The sequence below is a fragment of the Notamacropus eugenii genome, chromosome 7, assembly GCF_028372415.1.
Source record: "Notamacropus eugenii isolate mMacEug1 chromosome 7, mMacEug1.pri_v2, whole genome shotgun sequence".
NCBI lineage: Eukaryota > Metazoa > Chordata > Mammalia > Diprotodontia > Macropodidae > Notamacropus > Notamacropus eugenii.
The window spans coordinates 56,685,554-56,712,530 of NC_092878.1; the positions used below are offsets into that span (position 1 = coordinate 56,685,554).

General features: G+C 38.1%; 1 protein-coding gene across 2 annotated transcripts in view; it reads left to right on the forward strand.

The window, feature by feature from the left end:
• LIN52 (lin-52 DREAM MuvB core complex component) overlaps positions 1 to 14,094 on the forward strand; it is a 118,409-nt gene extending 104,315 nt beyond the window's left edge. For both annotated transcript variants that reach the window (XR_011970688.1, XM_072624911.1), the window contains one exon: positions 11,200 to 14,094. Coding sequence is in view for 1 of the 2 variants with exons in the window: in XM_072624911.1 (XP_072481012.1) it covers positions 11,200 to 11,255 (56 nt within the window). In the remaining variant the exon portion in view is untranslated. The remainder of the gene's footprint in view (positions 1 to 11,199) is intronic.
• The last annotated feature ends 12,883 nt before the right edge of the window (positions 14,095 to 26,977 follow it).

The window sequence follows — 26,977 nt, forward strand, 5'->3', positions numbered from 1 at the left end:
TTTTTTGCACTTTTGTTTGTAAAGTCATTATCACTACTCTTTTGTCTAAACCCCACAAAATGGATTATTATAGTGGGATATTATCCTGCTTTATAGATGAGGGAACTGAAGCCCTGAGAATTTGATTAGTTCAAGGTCATATAATGAATGTCTCTGAGATTTACTACCATATAAGGGCATGGGCAGTTCCTGACAGATCTGTGGATATTTAATAAATATTCTAGTCCTGAAAATGATAGGAATACATTGCTTGGATCACTGATTCACATTGCTCTTCATTCAGTTAATTTTTATCCCTGAAAAAGGAAATGGATACATCTATGAAGTAGGCTCTGAGATAAAGTGAGAAATAAATAAAATTATGAACTTAACTCTTATTCCTTGAACACAAGTTTTATGTTTGGAGGGAGCGGCATGGTGGTTGTGAATTTGAAAACTAGTCTTATTTTGCACTTAAGAGGGCATAACAAGGAGAGCTGATAGAAAAACATAGGCTTGCATCCGAATGTAAAAAGAAAAATTTGGGTACCTGACAATTAAGATTTTTCCTTTTCTACCTTCTGTATCAAAGTAATCATGGTTGACATTGAACATTCCTACTTGATGTTTTAAGAATAAATCTACTGGTTGGATATCTTTGTCTTAGTCTCTCTGTTGTAGAAGGCCAGTTAGAAGATTTTTGAACATTGATACTGCTCAGATTTGTCTAACTGCACAGATGAACATATTGTTTATCATGCTATTGCTACATTCCCTGGGAGGGAGCCATATGTTAAATTTAAGGAAAATCTTTAAATGTAGATTTAATTTCCTGATTCACTAAGAAAATAGCCTTCTCTTGTCTACCTTTTAAAAGAAATTTAATTCAACATTTAAGTTCCTGCCATGTGCAAGATACTGCCAGGTGGTAGGAATACAAAGATGAGAGATTCTCCTTTGAGGAGGCAGGTGTGTTTTATCACCACTTCCCTTGAATGAGGATTGGTTATCACATCTACTCTGGTTTCTGAAAATTTTCATTTTCGTAGTTGGATATATCTCCTGATTTGATTTTCTTCATTCTCTATCAATTTTATACAAATCTCTCCATGTTTCTCTTAGTTACTCATACTTGTCATTACTATGTTGCAATAATATTTTTATTCATATGCTACAATTTGTTTAACCATCAGCAACTTTATTTTCACTGTTTTGCTACTCAAAAAAGTAGTGGTATCACTACACCGCTGAAACATATTAGTAATTTCTTTCACATAATTCCAAATTGTCTTTTATACCATTTTCCTTCTCTACCACCAGTATGTGGCTAACTTCTTACTGCTACTCCAACATTAACTGTTCCTGACTCTTAGTATCTTTGACAATTTGGTTGTAAGGTAACACTTCAGAGAAGTTTCATTTTACATTTTTCTTATTTTTGGTGATTTGAAGCTTTTTTCATGAAAGTGATCAATGATAGTTTGAATTTCTTCTTTTGAAATCTGTTCATATGATTGACCACTGTATCTGTTGAGGAGTGGCCCTGAATCTTAACTATTTTTATCAGCTCTCTATGTATCTTAGATATCAAACTTTTTCTGAGATACAGAATCATACAAGGTTCTGAACTTGGAGTTGGGAAGACCTGGGTTCAAATTGTGCTTTTTTCACTTGCCCATTTTCTGACCATGGGCAAGTGCCTTAACTTCTTTGAGTCTTAAGCAATTCCCTACACCTTGTCTCTAAATTATAATCTGACCTGTGTGGGTACTTTACCATGAAATATAGATCCTTGATGTGTTGATGGATCAGATTTTTATCAGTGATGGCTAATGCAAAGACATTTTCCCCACTCTACATTTTTTTCTTTTCTAGTTGCATTCTAGTGGCATAGTGCATGTAAAAGTTTTTAAATATCATTTATTTCACCTACAAACTCTATGAAAATAATGTGTGTGCATATCAAGGACATTCTCAATATATGAGAAAGAAGCAGGCAAACTTTTGTAAATTGTATCCTACAACAAGTCACTTTTTTAGAATCCTACATTTAGGTGAAAAGTTTAGAAAACAAAAAATTCCCTTATGCTTTCTGGTTGCTGATTCAAATTTAGGAAACATTTATTAAGCACCTACTGCCTATGAGGTACTTTGCTAGCAGCTGAGAATACAAAGACAAAATGGAAAAACTCTATCTTCCAGGAACTTACATTCTACTGGGGGAACAGCAATATACACAAAGATAGATAACCATGAAGTGTGATTATATATATCAAAGTGACATGTTCCACAAATATATCTCCCATATTTATCTGTGATCTCCTGTGGTTAGCATCTTTCCAACAAATGCAGGTTGTGACCTATCTATGCCCTTTTGTTCTCTGCGACTCTTGTCAACATCTCCCTGTAAGTCAACCACAAGAAGTCTTTTTAACATACTGGGATGGTCCTCTGATCGCCTTAGCATTGCATGGTTATAACAGATGCCAGTAGAACATTCATACTGTCAATTGAGTAATTCCCCTGCTCTAACCATGTGACTACCCTACCTTCTTTTCTCACTATGCATTTTTAATGATGTCATAGTTTATGCCACTTGTGCGCAGTTGTTGGTGATGTGTTGCAGTCTGCTCATGCCCTCTGTGTGCCTCCGTTATTCTCTGCATGACTAGAAATTAATTTTTTTTAGAGGTGATATTATTCTGTAGCAGCCACAAAGCATCAGTATTATTGTTTTTAAAAGATGTTCAGGGATAAGCTTTGGGGTGATTAAAAGCACTGTGTAGTTTCCCAAAGGCAATCCACCCTGCTCTCTTCCTTTTCATTTCTGAACCTATGTAACACACAGTGTACACTTACAGCTGATCTACTGTTACATATGCTAACTAATGTGATGAAAACACTAATTAGACTTACACTTCTCAATGCAAGCAATCAAACTTCATCAATCAGTATGTGCAAATAATACAAATATCAGCCCTTTCTAAGAACAAATCACTAACCTGAGTCTGATTGGTCCCGATAAGCATCTTTCATATTGGTAACCATGACTAGGTTTCCCCTCTGCCCAGCTAGAGGCCATGTGATGTTGGCTGTTTTCCAGAGTAGTCATTTGGCAAATCTCTGTATATCAACAATGCCCCACCTTGAGCACTGGTTACTTGAGGGAATGCGGAAACCTGTCCCAGTCATGATGCAGAAAGAGACTAATGGCTAGCTCTTCTGCTGGATTTCTTATAGTTCTAGCTATCAGTGTTTCTAATTTATTTTCCATATGACTTGATTAGTAGTTTATTTTATAAACTACTAACAAATAGTGTTTATGATATTTTTCTGTTGGTGATCTATTCTCTCAGAGAGGGTCCATATACTTGCTTATCAGTTACCTGAGAGCACAATGTTTTATTCAATGTCAGACCACACAAGTGCATATATTCTTATTGAAAAACAGCTTTCTCACAACAACTCAGTCAAAAAATGGTGTTAGTTTAGCTAAAAGTTGACAAACATTCCTACTATCTTTTTGAGGTAATAGAACATTCTCACTGTAGCCCAGCTCTTGGTCCATGCGCGTTGTCTGTTCAAGACATTTATGTTGACGAACCAGGTACATGGGCTGTCAACTTGTCTTGACAATAGTCATTCTTCATTGACTTGGACAGGTAAACTGATTTCTTTTAGTGCTTATGGATCTCATTTAGGAAGTTTTGCAGTGTTCATGGGCTTGATACAATTGTCACATTACTTTTGCTTTGAATTGCATTTGGTTCAGTGATCTGTCTATGTATTAAAATCACACAAGGTTCCTTGAACTGAATGAATGAGATAATAAATAATATTTACATAGCACTTTTAAGGTTTGCAGATTGCTTATTTCGTTTGATCTTCACAATAACCCTGTGAGTTACTTCCCATTATTGTCTCTATTTTACAGATGAGGAAACTGAGGCTAAGATAGATTAAGTGCTTTTCTAGAGTCATGGATCCAGCCATTGTGCTAAGTGCTGGGAATACAAATACCAAAGCCATTGAGGCTCAGACTTCAGGGAGCTTAAGTTCGAATAGGGGTATACAGCATACATAGGGGGAGTGGGTTGTGGCCATGAAAGTTATGGGGATAATGAATGGAGTTATAGGGCAATTAATTGGGATACTTTCTTCAGCAATAATAGTTTTGATTTGGTTACTTTTCCCTATACTAGAAATGGAAAAGTGAGTAGGAAAGGTTATGGATCCAGTTGGCTGGAGAATAGCATGATAAGTCTGGACTGGGCTAGATCTGATGAAAATGCTAGGAGCCAGGGACCCAGGAGGAGACTAAAGTGCTGGGTCATGGTGGTGGATGAAGTTGGCACAGCAACGTGGCAGGCAGATGTCCAGGGAGCAGGACAGTGAGTTAGGTTTAGATTAGGTTTATAAACTCCTACTGGTAAGGAATATAGAGCGCCAAGGCATGGGGTCACGGACAAGGTACAGCATAAAGATGTCAAGCAAAGATAAATGACATTTTATTAATATCATGCAAGTATGAAGATGGAAAACATAGGTTTACCAAAGGTATTCACCAATATCCAATACAGAGACCAATACTGAAATGGGATTCCTTCTAAGTTTCCCTGGCTTTGTCAAGTCCTAGCAAAAATCCTACCTTCTACAGGAAGCCCTTCCCAATCACTCTTAATTCTAGGATCTTCCTTCTTTTGGTTATTTCCACTTTATCCTGTAAAAGAGTTTGTTTGTACGTAGTTGTTTGTGTGTTGTCCCCTCCATTAGATTGTGAACTTCTTGACAGCAGAGACCATTTTATGCCTTATTTCTGTCAGCAGTGCTTAGCAGTCCTGGTACATAGGAGGCACTTAATAGGCATTCACTGATTGACTGTAGATAGTGAAGTTCTCCATATGCTTCTGTTGGTAGATGATATACCGATTACACAAAGCCCCATAACATTGCAAAGCCTTCTCATGAGATGTATGTATGGAGTATTCACACCTCTTGTAGGGGGTGGCGAGGGGTTTGCCGGCCCTTTTCAGGGCTGCTCATTCCCCTTTGGTGTTCACCTTCACCCAGCTCTCACATGTGGCTCCAAAAAGCTGCAAGTTGCACAGCAGCCATACCCTGGTAAACCGTCTCATCAGACATCTAAACCAGGTTCTGAGTAACTGAGAGGCCTCAAATTTGGTGAGTTAAGGGGGTTTCTATCTGAAGTATATGGAAACTTTCCCCCGCAGAATCGGCAGATGAGAACATTGTTCCAATTGCCCTGAAGGTGGCTGAAGCAGGCACTATAGAGCACTTAGAGCTTGGTTAGGCATCAAAGATAACAAAGTTATTCACAGCATTCCAGGCCATCACCAGTCATCCTGACTTTTGTCTTGGCACTGGATTTTGATGACTCAGAGAGAGTGAGGTTGATGACTTTGTGTAACTCTGCAACATTTAAATCTAAGACATGACCCATGATGTCATTGGCCCTCTTCAGAAGACAGGAAAACCAGCAAATGAGATACATAAACATTCGAAAGAATTCCAAGTTTTCACATGGGAAAACCAAAATAGATAAAGAATGCCTATTGCCCAGATTATGATATACAGTTAAGAGAGCTGAACCTTCTGTATATCTCTGTCTTGGATAGGCAATATCACTATCTGAAAGGCTTTAACATTTTAAAGAATGTACTTCCACCACTGTTAGTTACTCAGTGAAGAAGGCTTTATATGCAACTATTTCTAAGTAAGTCTTTATTGCCACCAGCTGGAAGCAAGGACTGTCTGTCGTGATAAAAGAGGAGCAAAACTCTCCCTCCACCCTCTCACCCCCCAATATTCAAAACATTTCTCCTGATTCTTTTGTATCTATTCATTGCTAGTATATACTTGACACGCAGTGGCTACCTTCTTTTCCTGTTATGGATCAGTCTTCAAGGATGCAAAAGGTTTTTTAAAAAGTAGCCAGAGAGCATAAAATTGACAAATGCCATTACTACTCTAAAGAAGCCTTCTCTGTGACTGGTCACTAAGGCATCATTTCAGGACACAGATTTGAATTGAATAGGATTTCTAAATCTCCTTTCTGACTTCTAGCCATAAATTGTTGTCCAGCATAACTCAGCAGAACATGACTTCGAGCTGCTGGCCTTATGACATGGCATTTGATCTTGTATTACAAATGGTGTTTCACAAATACAAGTCATTCACATTACCTTTGGCTTTATCCTGACCGTCCATATGTCTTGTAGTGCATTTGGGTCATGTTGTTCTTAGAAATGTGGAAGAACCATTGGTAATGATCCCTTTTATCTTCATTGCAGTTTTCTTGTTATTTAGTAATACTGGAAGGAGTATCAGGGCCAGTAGTTCTCATTTGGGATTGAAAACCAAATGTCCTGTCTCTGTTTGATTAAAAAGTTTCTTAACCTTTAAATTGTTCCCTACATAAAGATCCAGTGGAATTATGCTGTGCAGCTGCCTAGAAGTTAAAATCTGGAAAATCTTTGTAATGAAACCCATATGTCATGGGGAAAGGATGCAAAGCCCTGGCAGAGTGGGCTGATCTTACAAGAGATTCTGTACCCAATCTTGTTAACCAGGGCGACTGTGGGTAATCCCTCATTCCCTCACTTGTAAGAAATCAATCTATACCACTGAATCTTTTTCAACCAGCCGCCACAAAATTTACTGCAGAAAGCAGTTTGGGGACAGTCATCATGGAGAAGGAGCCAAAGGCAAGGCTAAATAGCAGGATTGCAGGATTGGAAGTTCTAAAGAAGAGGCTATATTAAACCTTGTTCTTCGCTCTCATCAAGAACAGATAGAGTCCTCCCTTCAGCCCTGACCTTTTTAGGTAGATACCTGAGAAATTGGGTTTAGAGATCATGGTCCCATCATTCAACTGGCATAAGAATCCCCATTATTTACAGCTATAATGATTCCAAGTCTTTGTGTATGTGAAAGTCCTGGGACAACTGAAAAGGAAGTAATAAATAAATCTAAATTTAAAGTTGCATCACAATTTACCCATTCAGCATCTTTAAATAGTATATTATTTATACTAAAATAGTATACTAATAGTATAGTATGCTAGAAACTTCTTTCCCATACTAACTGGAATAATTCATTTATTAACTTTGTGGATTCTGTATCTTTTGTTTATTTGTCATTTTGCAATGCTCCTATAAAGTTGTGTAAATCATGATTTGACATGGAAGGGTCATGTTTCTGTTCTTCTTCACAGCACAAATTGTGGCATTTGCAGATTGACACATCTTCTGACTACAGGCATTATAATGTGGTGGTAGCATTTCCTTCTGATTCTTATTTCTCTGAAGAAAAAGCCTAGAATCATAAATGTCTGGTTAAAAAGGTCAATAAATGGTATTGGCTTGAGATAAGACTAGTTTTGTTTAGGAGTATTGTGGTATTTTGTCTTGCTTTTCCCCATACCTGTAGCACAAAAGGAAAACTAGAAATTGAGAGAGAACTGGGGGGAAAAAACCGCTTAGGAGGAAATAACCTTGCCCTGTCATAGAAAACCAGGAATACATTTTATCTGTAATTGTTGAAAACCTGAAAGAAAGATAGGAGGTAAACAGAAGTAATAGAAACATTTTGTAAAATTTCCATACCATTTCCATTTCTTTATGGAAAAAAGAAATTTGGGACCCTTGTTGGGAGATTTTTAGTGATATACATTTAAAAATAAAAAGTGTGTGTGTGTGTGTGTGTCTGTGTGTGTGTGTGTGTGTGTGTGTGTGTGTGTGTGTGTGTGTGTGTGTAGAAGAAGAATATAGAATAGCAGAAAGCTGTCTCCTGCTCCTAATGGGATTTTATAGCAGCATGTGTGTTTGTTTCAGAAGTCAGAAATGAACAGATGTTGGTATAAATTACCTCTGTGTCTGATGTCTTGCAAATTAAAAGCGCGGTTGGCATCACTAAACAATTTCCCCAGGTTGGGGGGTGGCATTTAGCGGGTGGTGATTATTGTAGCAGGTCTGTAAGAATCTTTAAGCTGCAGCAGAGCACGATAGCGTGGATAAAGAAATGAGGAATAAAAGGAGAGGTCTGTGAATTAATCAGAAATGTTAACATCTCTGATGACAAGTGAACAGGAGGGCACGTGCTCTGGAGCAACCCCCAGCCCACAGTAATTTCTCTCTCTGCACAGAAGGGGCTGGTGCGTGCATTCTGATTTATAGGGCACTGCCCTCTTTTGGGGAGCAGAGGTGTCATGCATTCGTATATCTCCTATATGGGACTGGCAGGAGAGAAAACTTTCTCCTCTCCCAAGTAGATGATGAAGTCTTTTGAATTGCTTCTCCTTTTACAGTGGTGTCTGCCACTTCTGCAATTGGATTAGGTGGAAGGGGGAGGAATGATTGAAGGGGAAAGGATCTGTTAAATTCAAGAAGTACAAGCCACTGGAAGAGATTGGAACGTTCTTTTTTTTCTTTTAAACTCGTTTGATCCGTCAATTAGATTAAATCTTTCCTCATTGTGGCATCTTAAAATATTGACAACCTTTCCTTTTGGAAAGACATTGGAAAATAGAAATCCAAGGGCTATGGAAGCGAAAAGTGCAGCAGGGTGAGTGTGTAATTAGTGAGACGGTGCTCCAGGCCCAGATGCTTTTGGTGGCAGGAATCCTACCCAACTCTGAATTTCTGCATTGCCCCATGGCAACTTTGAAGAGCAGTTGAACTAGCTGTGTTCTAGAATCATTCATTCTATGTGCTTTTTGACCTCAGGCAACAGGCACCCTAAGGCTGGCAGCCCAGTAGACTGGGCCAGACTTTTTCATTCCACAAATTGGATTAGACTATCTGCAAAAAGGCGGAGACTGATTTGTATGATGTTGCCGAGCTAGAAGAAGGAGTTTCTGTGGAACTTTTGGAAACCCATGAACTCATATCATTGCTACTTCAAGTTTGGGGTTAAAGGTCTCTTCTACTTCCCATCCATCTCCATCAAAGTGTGTCGAAAAGCGAGGCACCTGAAGTTTGAGGTTCTTCTGAAGATATCTGACATCTCTGAGCCTTAGATTTCCCCCTCTGTCCAGTGAAGGAAGTTAGACAGCTCATCTCTAAAGTTCTTTCCAATTCTGTGATCCTATGATCTTAGTGCAAACTTGTCAGTCCTCTGCAGGATATAGCTCCTGGTGTCCCCTTTTCTTGTTTTCTTTTAATCATGGGGACATTGCTTAAGCAGATGAGGACCCTGAACTATAATTTTGTTCACTATAAAGTCTATAATAAGAGGAAGTAGAAGAAAACCATGGCCAGTTTGAGAAATCCATCATTTTTGTTCAGAAACTACTGGAACTTCAAGAACTCTTATTATTACCGTGGTCTTCTTTGGGGCTGTTTTCTCATCTGTAGGTGGGAAATAGGTTTAATAATATTTGCATTACTTTACCTCACAGGGTTGTGAAGAAAGTGCTTTGTAAACCCTGAAGGTCCTTTAAATCAGAGTTTGTTGTTATTGCTACATTATTAAACTGAAAGACTGTTAGGTGGTTGTAAGTAGCTATTGTCTTTGGAGTGGTTCACATTCTTAGGCCACAAAAAGGAACTAACTCCACCCACTGAAAGACCTCCCTGAGACTCCTGCTGCCTGAAACTGTATGGGATTTCCATCCTGAGGAAAAGAGTGCCATTGTTGAAATGGATGTGAACTGAGCATTATATAAGGACTGCACTCTGGCAGGGCCTTTCCAGCTCTTGTCTCCTGTTTGATAGGAGGTTTTTGTGGTTATGTTCTCTTGCTTACAGAGGCATTTGAATCTCTTCTTGTGACCAGTCATTGACCATGGACAAATTACTTCATTTCTGAACCTTGGTTTCCTCATTTGTAAAATAGAAATAATGACTCTGTTACTTTGCAGAGTTGTGAAGATCAAATGTGATAATGTATGTGAAGTATTCTGCACATCCTGTCCAAATGCCAACTAGCTTTAAATCTAGGAGTAGAAGTAAAAATTCATTCTTTCAGTCTCTGTTTTGTATAAAGAGACTCAGTAAGAGACCAATGACTGCCTTATTCTTTCAGATAATTCCCATTCCTTCTCATTCCCCTAGACAGAGCCAAAACACCTTTAGGAATAACGAGCCAAGCAAAACAAGCTTTTTACATCATAGGATCATTAAATTATCAGGGACTTCAGGGGTCTTCTGCAGTAACCCCCTTATTTTATAGATAAGGCAACTGAGGCCCTGGGAGATGACTTGCCAGGATCACATGTAGCAAGCATGGGTAGGACTTGAACCCAGCTCCTCTGACTCCAGAGCCATTGCTGTTCCCACTGTACCAGGCTGCCCATTCCAATGTCTGGGACTATCTATCACTTCATACTTTTCATCAGCCCTGAAAATGGCTGAGAGAATAAAATGACCGTTAAACCACATAGGGTGCCCATTTGTGCTACTTTGGACAGAATGAACACAAGAGAGAGCTTCTATGTAGTGGGTCTTGTAATTGAGAAATGTTCCATTTTCATTCCAAAGCCTCATGTGTAAGAAAGTAGCTGCATAAACCCTGTTGTGGCTATAGCACCAGAGATTGATGGTGCCGAAAGTCAGGGAGACACATAAACCCTGCCTGGCTGTATTAAATATCTAGAAACTGACAATGCCAAGAGAGAGAAGACCAAAGCTCTATAAACTCCACTTTATTATATCATCCATAGATGAACTGCACTGAGGGAATATAAACTGTGTTATATTACAGCATCCAGGGACTACCACTCCTGAGAGACGAGGGCAAATGAGCTCTAATTTCAGTGTGAGATTATAAACATCCAGAGGCCAAAAGCATGGAAAGGACTCTCTAATTTCAGTTGTATCATAAGCAAGTCCCTTGAGATAGAGGGAACATGTTAGATTACACCATTCACAAATTGATAATACTAAATAAGGAAGACCATTTTTCTGCTATTATTGAGAATTCCGTTGTTATCTTTTAAGAGTAGAAGGGGGGGGGTGGCGTGATAGCCTGTGGAAATTTTTTCTAACCTTCTTAAAGCTCTCAGTAGTTAGACTATAAACTGGATCCATACAAACAACTTTAGAATAACTTTGTCAAGTTTTAGACAGCTCTTGGTTTTTTTAACTTATCACAGATATGGTTGGTGTCAGAACTGAGGCCAGTTTTAATCAGTTTGTCTTCTCTGATCCCATTACCAAGTATAATGTTTACATTGACCCTTCTTTTCTTTTATAATTTCAGCAAGAGAGATGACTCGGGGAAAATTCCTCAACATTCTGGAGAAACCCAAGAAATAAGCCACAGCTTGTGAATAAGATATTCAATGGACAATGGATGTTCTTCCTTTCTTCCAGTATAGACCTGACAGCTGCCCTCACTGCTTCCTCAGGCCTGGGGGACATCATGGAGAATGCACTTCTCTACTGCTTCTGTGGTTCCGCTTCTTGTTGAGGACGCTGGTTGGGAGAAAAGGATCTGCTCTCCATAAGGATCATCATTTACTGTTGTTCCATAAGCATTGAGACCTTGGCATTCTAAGACCAGATCACCAGAATTTCTCGTATTATTCTTAAGAGTGAAGTCTTACATTTCTATTTATAGAAATGATTTGGAATCTATGTGGGATCTTGCCCTGCCTCCTTATGATCCCTTCATTGGTCTGGTTTAGTGATGTATCTGGTCTAAATCATACTGTTTGAATTTGCTACATATTAGATGGGCTCTTTAGTCAGACTGATCTCTTAGACCAGTTTTCTATGATGAGAAAAGATGACTGACTGGAGATTTGGAATTGGCCCATATAGGACATTATATCTATCCTGAAGTAGCCTAGTGTGTTCCAGGTCCTAAGCATCCATATCCTGAGAAATAGGAGCTTCCTGACACATCATCTGATTGGAAAATTCTTTACCTCTCATTATAGCTTCATTTCTCATCATGGCACTTACTCTTCCTTCTAACTCTGTTTTCTGGTGAGGGGTGGAGAGGTAGGAGGGGGGTGATGGATTGGTCCTTCTAGAGTTAGTTTGGAATGTGAAAGCACCATGATGGGAGCTTCTATCATAAGCTATCATATTATATCCTAAGATATCACAGCTCCATGATAGTCTCCCAGTATCAAACTACTATAGGAGGCAAAGAGAAAGCTTCCCCATAGTTTGTGATTAGCTATGGCAAGCAATTCTGCCCCAGCCTCCTTCAGTGAGTAGCCCAAGGTGGGAGAAAGTGACGCTATGAAAAGAGAACAATTTGGATGAGAAGAAATGTCACTGTGTTGAGGGGCAGTAGCATTTTCCTTGTAGCCATATTACTTCATCTGCATTAAGACATTTTGGCTAACAGAGGAAAGATTTCCTGGTGCAGATGTAACTATTCCAAAGCTCTGTAACCATGTATGTTAGAGAGGATAGGTTAAAACCCCATATATGGATTGAAATATCAAATTTTCTCTCTTCCCCCCCAAAAAAGTCTACATTTTGCCAGTTTCCATGTTATAATGTACACTATAAAGAAGTACATTGAGAATTAGAGTTTTCCCATGGAAATTTCTCCAGTGGAATTTCACCAGCCAAAATATTGGTTTGGTGGTAGCAAACTGTCTTTCTTTGAATGTGGAAAGACTTGCTGGTGTTCTTAGGTCTTAATTATCCACAGTGGTGAGCAGAATTTTCTTAGCTCATCTGAGGTGACACCATTTTTAAAACTTCTTGATTACCCCTTTTTTGATACTTGTACCCTATTTCCTGTAGTAGAATTACTATTGGGTTTTCTCTCCGATAAGATCAAGTTGCTTAAAATAATTCCACCTAGTGAGAGGAGAAAGAAAATTAAAGGAAAATGAGGAATGTGAGGAGAATGTTCTGTTTGGTTGCTACGTTTGGTTTAGAAACTAAAACTTTTGAAGTTTCATTTTTGAGTTAAATATATTGCTGACATTCCTTTATCTCACTAAATGCGGTTGAACTCTGTACATATTATATATATGTATATGTAATCTTGCTCATATATGTGTGTGTGTGTGTGTGTGTGTGTGTGTGTGTGTGTGGCCCCCAAATAATTGTCCTAATGTTATGTTCTTCTTTTGCTGTGAATTTGGAAAATTGACAACTTAGGCACATTCAGTGCTTTGGGAAATTAAAAAAAATATGAGTGATATTGGAACATATGCTTAGAATTTATGTCTATAATCTGAAACTGTCATTGGTTTCCTGGGCCACTTCTGTTCTTTTTATCTTAGTTTCTTTCTTGTTCAAAGCACTTAATTGTCCTTATCAGTGCAGCAAAGTAGATGCTTTAAAATTGCAGTATTTATTGGTTTTGTCACCTTTAGAAGTGTTAATGATGTATTTTTATATTGATAATATTAAGTCTATGTATAGTGTTTTATGTATGTACTTTACATATGGGCAGACTATAATTTGTATATGGGGGTTGCTGTCATAACAAATGTATCTCACTTTATAGCAGGGCATGGAGTTTTTCAGAAAAGTTTCAAGTTACATATTTAAACCCTAGACATCAGTGGAAAGCTCTGCATTTTAATATTAAAGAACCCAGTTATTGTATTGGGGTATATTAAGTATCTAGAATTCAACTCTTTAAATATAAGGTACTACTATAATATAGTGGAATTCTAAATAGACTCTATTTTAAAACAAATAATCCAGGGGTGGGTATCCTCATTCATTACCTTACTGCTAAACAATGGTCAATGACAAATTGAAATTGAACCCTGGATTAGTGCAAATTTGCACAGGGGGCCCCTGTAGTATTTTTCTGGACTCTTCTCAACATTAGTACCTAGGTCTGACCCTAGGCAAAATTGTGAAGTAGATGATTTGCCTTTGGCATGCATAAGCCCTTCCCTTTCAGCACCTTTCATTTCCCCCAAGTGCTATCCTACTGTTGCTCCCTGGCTCACCTGAGAGCCCTGTCTGATTACTGTGTTCCATCTAGACCTGCTCTCCGCAGACATCCACATTATAGTTGTCATTTGTGGTTGTGTCATTGCCCTTAGGAGACTGTAAAACTCCTTGAGGTCAGGGAGTATATTGTTTTTATCTTTGTATCCGAGTGCCTAGCACAGTGCACCAAACATAAGAAATGTTTATTAAATGTTTATTGAATTGAATGATACTCTGTGCTCTCGATGTTTTCTTCTCCCTCGCATTCTTCTCTTCCTTCCAGCCCCCAGTCAGAATTTACCTCTGTATTGTATTCCATCTCAGCCATCTGTGTTACAGGAAAACAACTCTGAACCAAATCCAGCCATGATGGTTATTACTGATGTCTGCCCTATATGGGGCATCTGTGTTTTAACAATTCCTGAATGTGTAAAGCCTTAATTCGAAGAAATGAATCTCTGCTGGGGTATTTCAGGAACAGTTATAGGCCAATTAGAAAAATAGTTGGCTGCCTGAGAGACTTTAAATCATGAGAAGAGACTTGGAGCTAAGATGGATTCCTGAATGCAGAACAGACTGTCCAGCTCTCACACCTACTTCAGCAGAAACCTGGAACCGAATAATGATCAAAGAATCCAAAGAGAAACTGTAGTGAGTGATTCCTTCCACCCTAAAACTACACAAAAAGTCATCCAGCAGCCCGTGGGTCACCAGAAATGGGGGCTGCCAGCAAAGCCCTTGCCAGTGCAGCCAAATAAGCCAGCAACCTCCCTATGCACGTAGAGAGGGGCCAGGGACACATCATGTGGCCTGAAAGGCTCTCTGTATCCCCAGTGCTTAGCACAATAGCTGGTACATAGTAAGCAGTTAATAAATGTTCATGAACCGACTGTATGGAAGGAAGGCAAGCATGGCTCTGAAAAATCCCCTGGATAGTTGGGCCTCCATACTGAGAAGTTAGTCCACAGATACTAGTGTATTGTGGCACCTATCAGACCAACACATATCAGGCATTTCATAAAGATCCCTGAAGACTCAGATTTCAAAATGTCAAAGATCCAGTTGTATCTAACCATGGGAGAAGGAGGTCAGCATAGGAATCCAGATGACCCTAGGTGAGATCATGTTGGGCTGAACAGCCCACCTAAAAGCACGGCATGATACAGAGACTAGCCCTTACACAAAGCTCTAGTTAAATAACCAAAGCTAGAGGCATCATCATAATTGTTAATTTTTATATAATGCTTTAAGGTTTGCAAAATGTTTTACAAAAAATTTCTAATTTGAAGGAGTAAAGTGATATCAATTAGCATAAAAAATTATTGAAGCTATCTAAAGACAAGTAAAAACAGAAACTCGGGAAAAAATGGATTTTGCACAAGGACTACATCAATAGAAGAAGACATGAAGGAAGGAACTAAAAGAAAAAATAAAGCTCTAGAGGAAAGAACTGGAAGGAGAACAAATAGCATAGAACAGAAACTGGCAAACCTTCCTGAGTAATAGCTTCCTGGATGAAAACTAGAATACATAAAACAAATCAATAACTATATGAGATAGCAAAAAATATTTAAAATAAAAAAAAACTGAAAAAATAGAAGAAAATATGGGATTCAAAAACAACTAACCTAGAAAACAGGTCAAGGAGAGAGAATTTAATAAGCATTGGATTCACTGAAAACCATGATTAAATCCTAATTAATGATTTACTGAAAACATGATTAAAAAAAATCTCAGATGCTGTATTTCAAGAAAGTGTAAGTGAAAACTACCCAAATCTCTAGAGGGCAAAATATAGAAAGAGTCCATTGGTCACCTCCTGAAAGAAACTCCCCAAAGGAAAAGTGCCGGGAATGTTATAGCCAAAATACAGAGCTCCCATGTCATTCTTTGTACTTGTACCCCAGTACCTAGGACAATGCCTGGCACATAGTAGGTAATTAGTACTGATTGATTAAGTCAAGTCAAGAAAATCTTAACTCTTCTGATTCAAGCAGAAAGAGAACTCCAGGACATTTCTAGATAACTTTAGTCCCCCATCAGTACTACAGTATACTATTGTTTCCAAGCTTTTACCCCTTAATACTTTGGAACACTCAGAGACACAGCAAGATGATAAGGCCAGTGCAATGCCAAGATGCCCATATTGTGCAACTTTACAGGAGGCCTGAGACCAACACCATTTCTGACTTCCATTTGACCTGTCATGGACAGAACAACTTTTCAACTGGGGATTGTGCAAGGAGAAGACGGAAATGGGTCAAGGTCAACACTTGAATTTGATCACTAGGAGATGAGAGAAGAAGCTCAATATTGTAACAGAGGATGAGGCCTAGTCCCAGCCCCTCATCCAGTACTAGAGTGGAAGTGTTATACAGAATACAGAAGGGACAGGACCAAACAAGACTTGCCTACCTCAACCAAGATTGCAGAAGAAAACAGATACTAAAGTATCAATCCAAGAAATGAGATTGGTAGCAGGAATAAACAGAAAAAAAAACTGAATACTATGAAGAAACACTATCTGTGAAAGGAAACCCACGAGGTAAGAGAAGAGATAAATTTCATATGTATAAATACTCAGAAAAAAAAAGTCTTAGCCATAAGGATTCTATTTTTGAATTGTGAGGCAATTAGTGTTAAATGACCTTCCCAGAGTCATGGCTAGTAACTATCAAGTGTCTAAGGTCAGATTTTCATTCAGGTCTTCCTGATTCCAGGGCCAGTACTCTATCCACTGCCTCACCTAGCTATCCCACTTACAAGGATTCTAAGGGTGACTGAAACAAGTGAAGCAAGACATAGAATGCAAAATTAGAATCTTGAAAGAAAAACTTAGAAGGAAAATAAATAGCTTAAGATAGAAGTTGAAAAACAATCCAAGTAGTGGACTCCAGAAAAATAGAATGAACAGTTCATTAGACAAGATAAAATTCTAAATTCAAAAGACTGAAAAACTAGAGGAATATGTAGTATTGCTACTGTGAGGTTAAAGAAAGAGATTTTAAGAAAACTCTCAGAAAAACTATGAAAAAAAACCCCCCCAAACCCTAGATAACATATTTTAAGAAATCATTTTAAAACTGCCCAGACCTACTAGAACCAAAGGCAAAAGGAAATAGAATCCATTCATCACCACTTTCAAGTAAAAAATCCAAAATGAAAACATTATTGAATCTAGAGCGCTCACAACAAAGACAAGACACTACAAATGTCCAGGGGAAAAAAAAGTTCAAATACCAAGGAACCACATTTAGAATCACAAAAGATCATGCTCCAACTACTATGAATGAGAAGAAATCTTGGAAATTGGTATTGCAAAAGGCAAAAAGGAAAAGACTCATAACCAAGAGTGTGCTGCAACACTGAGTATGATCCTACAGGGGGAAGATAGATTTATCTGAATAGAAAACTTAAATTTTCCTGATGAAAAGACTAGAGTTGGGTAGAATCTTTGATACACAAACACAGGAGACAATAGAAAGATAACTACATTGGGCAATTGGAAGGGGTTAAATGATGATGAAGTAGTTTAATGGGGAGCAAGAGACAGGTATCCTTTTTGTACTATTTTTGAAAGACCAGGAGGGGATAAGGGGCACAGTCAGGAAGAAATAAAGAAGGGGAAAAAAACTACTTCCTATAACTGAAGTGTAGAAGAAAAATGTACAGAAACTGAAGAGAGCGTGGAGAGCAGGTATCTCATGAACCCTACTCTTGCCTAAACCCCAAAAGGATTTGTACACATACACAGAGTTTGGTATAGAAATATATAGAACTCAGTGGAATTAAGCAGAAATATGGAGAGGGCAGAGAAGGGGGTTGAAGACAGAAGACAGAGAACAGTCACAAGCAAAACAAATTTCAGCTAGGACTGATGTATCATAAAGTAGGGATTAAAAGGAGAGGGGAAAAGAGTGAACTGGTAAAAGCCAGTGATCAGGATCTAGGTTAGGTAAGAAGCAAAGAAGTTGAATGAGAACACTTCAGTTATAAATTTTTAGTGTTCATTACATTTTTATTTTCTCTACCTTCTCTGTTATGCTGGGGTTGAGGCAGGGTGCAGAGGAAAAATTACATGTGATTCCGTGAAACAACGCCTTTGGAAAAGGAAAAAAAACCCTAAAAATCCCAGACAAAAGTTGTCATATGTAGCAGAGTTAGAAGGATGAGTCCCCATGTGGGACAGGTTACATGGGTAATCAGCTTGCTAGTTGCCAAATCATCATACGACTTGGACAACTAGTATTTTGTTTCCTACTAATAACAATTCACTCCATTAGTTTAAAGAGATACTCACTATTTCAAGCAGTACAAAATAAACTGGAGAAATCGAGTTGGATTTTTGAAAATACATTATTCTAAGGCTATAGACAGCACGATGTAGTGGATAGAGAGCTAGCCTTGACACAATAAAGACCTAGTTTCAGGTTTGGCCTCTCATCTGTACTGGCTGTGTGACCTTGGGCAAGTCACTTAAGCCCGCAGAGTGCTAAGCAATCTCTTTAAGTCTCTTTAAGACTCATTAAGTTGCATAGAAAGTGTCAACTTGGTAGAGGAAGTTTCTGTTCCTGAGAGTTCCTTGTATTAGTGAAATCACAAGTCCAATCCCTATTGCATATCTTTATTGTATTTATGTGATAGATATGAATTCTTGTTATTTGCTTAATGTTAAGCTTCACGTGGCTTTCTAGTAGTCTAGCTATTCACCATTATCCAGATTCATTAGAAGTCTTTATATTTATGCAATATAATTTTTCATCTGGGTTATGTTTTAGCATATTTTATTTATTAGTAATACTATTTCATTCTATTATTTTGAAATAGAACATTTCAATATTTCAAAAAGTGCTGGACATTTAACTACATATTGTATTGTATTGAAAGTACATCATGTCTGGTTAAGTGTCTAGAGCTTCCTTGTGGTAATACTGGATTTCTCCAGGTAGGTTTTTATAATTCTGCTATTTGCAGAAATTTTTAAAAAATGATATTATGTGAAACTTTCCCTGTTTCCTCTTAATTTTAATACCTTCTTTCTAAGATTAACTCCAATTTACCCAGTCTGTATCTTGATGGTACGTAGTTGTTTTTATATCTCCCTCATTTGACTATAAGCTCTTGGAGAGCAGAAATTTATTTTTATTTGCTTCTCTGTTTCCTCAGTGTCTTGTATATAGTATACATGAAATTAATACTTATTGATTTGGTTTGACTTGGAATGTTCTAAGAGTCAAGACCTTGAAACCAGAAAACTTTATCAACTGTTCAAGCCTTAGCATTTGACCAGTTAAGTCACAACGAGAGTTTCATTGCCTTGTAGGGAAATTAGCTTAGTCTCTGTGGAATAGGAATTGCTCTTACCACACTGCCCTGTCAGAGTTAAGTCCCACACTGAGATGGGTTAAAGAAAGACAAATTTTTGAATGGAATTTAATTGGTAAGTTTTTTGCAATGGAACACTTCTGAGACACAAATACACTTGTCATCAGGGGCTTTTCACTGATTTTCAGAATCATATTTGCATGAAGAACCATTTTTGTACAAAGACAATAGTGACAATGAGCATTCTTCTACATGTTAATAGATTTCTTTTTCAATTTTCAAGCCCAAACATTTTCCTTTGCCTTTACCATATTAACCACCACCCTGGTAATGTACCCAGTATCTATGAGCGTTGATGTCCTGCAGAAGTATATTCTAGTACTGAGAATCAGATTTTCAATTTTAATCAAAATATTTACTTGGTCTCTTGATTCTTTGGATGACTACTGTTTAGTAACTAGGATATTATGAGTGCTCAGGGAGTATAAACTAATGATGATGTCAAGACTTCATCTTCTCTTTTTCTTACCTTCCTTATTACCCATTGATCTTTTTTGTGGATGCTTTATTATTGTTCTTTTCTTGCTTAGTTACTTCTTATGATGGATCCTTTTTATTCTTGTGCCTTCAATGGGGGGCTATAGTAGTGCTGAATTAATTTCATCCATTGCCCCTACGAGTTCATAAGAACATCAGTAGTTTCACAAAAAGCACAGAATGAGCTCCACAAATTTTATTTCCAGTGAAGTGCTGCTCATCATATTACTTTGGGACTTCTAATTATAAGAAGGTTAATAGCTACAGCAGATTGTAAGAAGTTTGGATAGATCAAAATGAAATCAAAGTGATATGTTAGATGATTTACTCTTCCTTATTGTTCCTTTTAAATAATTCCCAATTTCTATGTCCTAATTCCATTTAATAAATATCTGCTAAGCATTTATGCACAATTATGCTAGGTTCTAGAGATCTGGAACCAAAAGTGAAAGCGTTCCTCCCCTCAAGGAACTTACATTTTGTTGTGGGGATACAGCCTGCATCAAACAATTATAGTCCAAGGAAAATTGATCATTCAAGGTTTGGCTTCTAAAGAAAGGCAAAGATTCTGAGAGACAGAAATGAGGATGGAGTATATTCTAGGAATGAGAATTGACTTGTATAAATGCTTAAAGGCAGGAGACGGAATATTAAGTTCATGCTATAGCTAAGAGTCCAATTTGATTGGAATGTTGAGTTCATGAAGGGCAGTAGTATGGAATAAGGGTAGAAGGGCAGGGGAGATCCAGATTATGAAAACCTTAAATGCCAGGCTAGGGAGTTTGTATTTTACCTTAGAGGAAATGGGGAGTCACTGAAGGCTCTTGAGAAAGTGACATGGTCAGACTTGTGCTTTGTATCAGTATGGAGGATTTGGCACATATTTTTCAGTTTCTCTTCTTCATTATCACGAATATTAGTCAAGTTCACAACATTTCAGTTCAACAAGTGTCCTTGGAGTACATAAATTGTTTTATTGCCCAACCAATGAATTGTGCTTTGCCTAAACCTGTGTGTTCATATGGGAGTTCACCGAGGTTATGTTATATTTACACCCTGGAATATCTGACAGACTCCCCTGCACCAGCTCCCAACTTTCTCTACTTTTTTCACAATATTTTCTCTACTTGTGCAAGAAAATGGGTGGGCTTCCGGGCACCAGATGAACTACTGGTGGAAGAAGTGCTGGCCCAAGCTTGTTAATTAGCACAGCAACGGCATCACCAGTGCTCCATCAGCCAGCAAAGGCAGTAGAATCTTCTCTCCTCCTATCAGTGTTTTCCCCCTAATGAGAGCTAGAAGAGGGACCCTCACAAAACAGTGCCTCAGAATAATATTGGGCTTTGTCCTTGCAGATAACAAGAGCTGACAGGATCACTCCAGACATTTCTCTTCTAATTAGCACACTTCCAGCATGGTCTGAGCCAACAAACAGAGAAAAGCGATCGGACAACCGTACGGAATTGCAAACACAAAGAGGTCCACTCCCGGTAATTAGGTGAGACAATTGCTCAGTCTTTTCTCGGCTGGAGTTTGCCACTAAAGCTCTTGCTGTTTTGGTCCCAGCAACACAAGTTCCATGCCTCCCTGGGACACTAATAAGCCCCAAATTGTCTTCCCGCTTCACATAGCTCAAGCCAGATGTCTGACTTGGAGAAAACTTGACTAATGAGGAGGTCCGAGTGCTTCTCTCTGTTCCAAGCAGCCGGCCACTGAGAATCAAGAGTTGTGGCCATTGGACCAGCAGGAAACAGGGAGACTAAAGGTCCTCCTGGGCTGGGCCCTCTGTCACTTGTGTATGAGAAGGACCAGAACTCTAGAGAGCTAGAATGTCTGTTACCTGTAAGAGGTCAAGTTTCTGATCTTTGTCCTGTTGACTATATTTGCTGTTTTTTATCTCTTATTCCTTCATGTTCTTCTTCACTGATTCACCTGTCTCCTTACAAGCTATTGACGAGCAGCCTTCTCCTTCTTCATATACTTTGTATTTACTTATCTGTGTGCATTTATGCTCTATTTCCTCCTTCCCCCAGGTGAATGTACTGGGCAGGGACAATTGCCTTTTAAAAATTTTGTATCTCTAGCACCTTGGACAGTATCACGCAAGCAGTAGGCACTTAATAAAGCTTACAGATTTGAATTCATATCATTTGTATATTACTTGTTGAACACCTGTGGATTGTGGTTTTTGTTCTGTCTATAGCCACAGTTTTGCACCCAGTAGGCACCTAATAAATGCTAGCTGGATTGGATCAAATTGTATCCATCACACCAGTTTCTACAGCCACATGAAATGCTAATGTGTAAGTAGAATAGATAGAATCCCTGTGCTCAACCAATTTATAATGGAGGAGAGGGAGGGGGAATAGTCATAGTAATATAAGAAGACAAGGAGGAGAAAGAGGGATTGGATGGGGGAGGAAGAGGAGAGGAGGGAAAGAAAGAAAAAATAATCAATGAATCATTTTAAAAAATAGAAGAATGATAAAGGAAATTCCATAGTGGATATGACAAGCAGGATAGTGTTGAAACTACCATATTAAATTTGAATTATGTAAAAAAAAAAAAAAATCTGAGGAAAAAAAGTTCACAGTTTTATATATAATTCAGTTTTCTTTGTATATTAAAATATTCATTATTGCTGTTTATGAAATCTATTCTATCTGTGTATGTATGTATATACATATACACATACACATGCATGCGTACATATATTATATGTATTACATTGTGTATATATACATTTTTTTTTTAAAGGAGACTGATTTCCTTGGTTGGTAGGAGTACAGAGGAGCACGTGAGAGACTGACCTTCATTTCTGTAGTCAATAAACATTTGTTTAGTACTACAGTGTGCCAGGCACTCTGCTCCAGTGCTAGAAAGTTCCCCTTGCAGGTTTCTGCTAGAGCAGTACCAGACATTAAGGCCAAAGAACCAGTTTCATGCAAACACTCCTGAAGGGATCTTTGTAGAAACAGTGGGATGCAGGCCTGCCAAACCTGTGGAGAGTAGGCTCTCTGACACACAGGTTCACAAGGTGGTATCTTACAGTGGCTGCAGCTGAGCACCAGAGGAGGGAATTTAGCATGTATTCAGTGGTGGAAAGGGTGCTTGTATGTCTTTACTCCCACACACAAAAGGATCCTACTTCAGACCCAAAGGACAACACTATGTATGTCCTGGGGTCGAGACTAAAGGAAAAATCTGTGTTTAATGTTAGGGGGTTTTAAAAATAGTTCTTCTAAAGTAAGCACTTCAGATATAAAATAAAATATTAAAAACAGTATGTGTGTGTATGATTGACATATTCTCTTAACGTGAGCAAATTCCAAGTATCAGTTTACAAAATACAAGTCACAATAAATGAGCAAATTCCCTCCACTAAGACCTTAGTAAATGCATACATGTTTACGTATTATACACATATAGGTATGTCATACATGTGTACAGTACACATGTTGCACATACCACATGTGTGTAATATATTATCCATACCTTGTGTTTTGCATGCACATCATATATAACATACAAATATGCTCACTGTTTTGTACTAACACCTCAATGAGTACATGCACACACACATGTGTATTACATGGTACTATGAGAATGTGATGCATGAATGTGCACATAACACGTACTTTACACATATGTTCGTGCACAAAGGCCTTAGTGAAGGGAATTTGCTTATTTATTGTTTCTTGGTTTTTGTGAAGTAATGCTATATTACTTGGATTTTGCCCACGTTAAGAAAAAAAATACCTCAAGCATAACTATTGTGTTCCCTGAGTTATGAAGGTAAATAAAAGAGCTCAAAAGAGAAAAAGCACCCAAATACGATCTTATGTAATTTGTAAGTACCTATTGATCTCATTTCTCCCATTAGAATGTAAGTTTCTTGAGAGCAGAGATTGTGTGTGCCTTTCTTTGTATCTTCCACACTTAGCATAAAGTTTGGCACATACTTTAATAAGTGCTTGCTTGCTTGATCTAAAAGGAAGAGCTAATTCCTATCCATCCATATTCTCTTCATTACCACTGGTATTCCACTGGCCAGTCCAGGAAGCAGTGTCCTTATCTCTTCTCTCAGGGTCTTCCTCCAAATAAGAGCTAGAAGAAGGGTCTTCACAAATCAGTGCCTCAGAATAATATTTTTTTCTCTAGCAACTAGTCACCTACATTTTCCTGCTCTCTCTAAGCCTACAGATTTCCCTCTTTCCCCATTAGAGATTCCAAGAATCTTTCCAACTACTCCACTCCTGTAAGCTCGCCAATGCCAAATGATCAACAAGGTTTTTATCAGATACCTACTGTGTACTGGGTACTATTCTAGGCAATGAAGAGAGTTACAGATACAACCAAAGAAATCACCAGGCTTTCTCTTCCTTTTCTCCCCACCATAACAGAAACAGGTTCAACAGTAAGTCATTTCTGAAAAATAACTCTACCTAGCATTTTCCTCATTATCATTTTGGAAATATGACCCTCCATATCATGGGAGTCATTTAAAGTGAATGACCTGAATTTCAGGATGAGCAAGATGTGAGCTAACCACAAATGATATTCATAGCCAGAAGAGAGGAGTTTGGGAGTCTGAGGGAGGAATTAGAAAATGTAAAAAAACAAGCTCTAGATTAAACTAGATGAATATTTTTTAAAAATCCATATCCTCTCTTCTACTTTGACCTCTAGCTGATTTCCACAAAGAAGGTGACCCTCCAGTATTGTGTTCTTGAATGTGGCACAGGGTAAAGAATGTGAGAATTGGAACCAGGGGATGTGAGTTCAGATTCTGACTCTGTTCCCTGCTACCTTTAAATAATTTGAATTAGTTATTCAAGTATACCCTTGAATAACTCACTTTTTGGACCAGCTGATCTGTAAGATAGCTTCTAGTTCTGAATTTATAATGCTATGCCATATTTAGGAAATTTACAATTATCCAGAATCCAGACAACTGGAGCTCAAATAACTGATTTTTGTTTCATATTTTGCTTTTATAAGAGATAAGTATTAAGCTGTGATTGAGAATCTAGTCATTAAAACAATGTCCAAAGCTTGCTATAGATTTTAGCATAGATTTGGCTCCATCCCCTAAAACTTCTGCATTGATAGATCTTTATAGTGGTTGCTGATAAAGTAGTCAGATGACTCTGAAGCCCTGTAAAATCCTGGAGGGCTAGTGATGCCCAGTGGACACAGTGTAAGAAAAACTTGAATTCAAATCTAGCCTGAGACACTTAGAAGCTGTGTGACTCTGAGCAAATTGCTTAACCTCTATTTGCCTCAGTTCTCTCATCTGTAAAATATGGATCATATTAGAACATGCCTCACAGGATTGTTGTGAGGGTTGAATGAAATAATATATATGAAGTGCTACGTAAATCTTGAAGCACTATGTAAATTTATTTACATATGTTATTTTTCTGCATCATTTAAAAATATTTAATTAGGCTTAGCATAATTTTTAATGTTGTATACTTCATTGTGATTTAGCTCTTTAAAAACTGATGACCTTCATTTCCTATATAAATAATATCAAGTCTTCTTTACTTCTATAAACTGAGTTCTACGCTTTGCCTATAGTAATCAGTGAATGTTATGACTAGGCATACAGTAGGTGCTTAGTAAATATTTATTGGAGGAAACTGAAGGTGTGTTGTTGTTCATCCTTCATTCTCAAAGAGGATCAATGACATCAATAGGATGATGTTTTGACTTGTAAGTGAATTTGATTTAAGTGAGGAAGGACTGTGCAAAGTTATCAGCCTCACTCCCTACTCTAGAATCATGACTCCAGTGGCAAGACATAGGTCATGACAACAGGAGATGACCCTAGATGGCAGTAGTAGACCTTGACCTTTCTAAGCTAAGTGGAGACTGAAGGCAGAGTCTTACCAAATCCTCAGAGGCGATGAACTAAGATTCTAGCTGCAGAAGTCTCAAAACCATCCTGCCTAAAATGTACGTGAATATCTTCTATCAAATGAACAAGTAGGACCATTGGAGTTGAGAGCCAGAAAGGCCTTTAGAGACCATCTAGGCAGAAGTTCTTAACTTGGGGTCCATGAATTTATAGATAGACTGTATTTCAATATAACTGGTTCCTTTTGCAGTCCTATGTATTTTGTTTTATACACTTAAAAGCATTATTTTGAGACAGGATCAGTAACCTTCCCCAAACCACCAAAGGGGTCTATGACGTAAAAAATGTTAAGGACCTCTGTGTAACTCTCCTCATTTTAGAGATGAGGAAACTGAGGCCCAGAGAAGCAATTTACCCAAGCCCATGTATCTATGAAGTGGCAGAGCCAGGAATCTAAACCAGGTTTACTGCCAGTCAGTCAATAAATATTGATTAATGTGCCAGGCTGTGCTAAGTGCTGGAAGTACAAACAGAGGTAAAAGATAGGCTCTGCTCTCAAGGAGCTCACAATCTCATGAGGTAGACCATATGAAAATAACTATGCACGAATAAGCTATATACAGGATAAATAGGAAATAATCAACAGAAATAAGGTACTAGAATTAAGAAGGATCAGAAAAGGTTTCCTTTGGAAAGTGGGTTTTAGCTGGGACTTGAAATAAGCCAGAAGATAGACATGAAGAAGGAGAGCATTCCAGGCATGGGAGGGACATCTAGAGAAAATGCTCAGTCAAAGTGATGATGTATTTTTAAGGAAAGAACATTTTACCTCAAGGATCAAATATCAAATCCTCTCTTTGGCATTAAAATTCTTGATAATCTGACATCCCTCCCCACCTTTTTAGTCTTCTTACACTTTATACACATACCCCACTTTTACCCAACATACTCATTGACCCAGTGACATTGGACTCCTTTCTACTCCTTACACAAGACAGAGAACTTTGTATTTGATCCTCAAAATGAAGTGTTCTTTCCAAGGAACACAGTGATGCTTCTCACCCCCTAACTTCTCTGCCTTTTTTCTCTCACTTTCCTTCCTCCTTTTTTCCTCTCTCCAAAAATTTTTTCTGTGGTGTAAATTTCATTTTATTTTTTTAAACTGTCTTTTCTGGTTTGATGAAAGTTCCAAAAGGTGAGTTAACCTCCTTCCTGCCATTTTCACCTTTCATTTTTACCAGAATTTTCTGAATAACTGTAGTCCAGCCTCATGCAACCTAACCCCCATAGGCAGTGATCTGCCTAATTAGTATCAGCATGGGAGCTAGAGGTCAGCAACCCAAGCCCTCAGGGTAAATGGCCATTCTCAAGGACACCAGCTGTCTCAAAT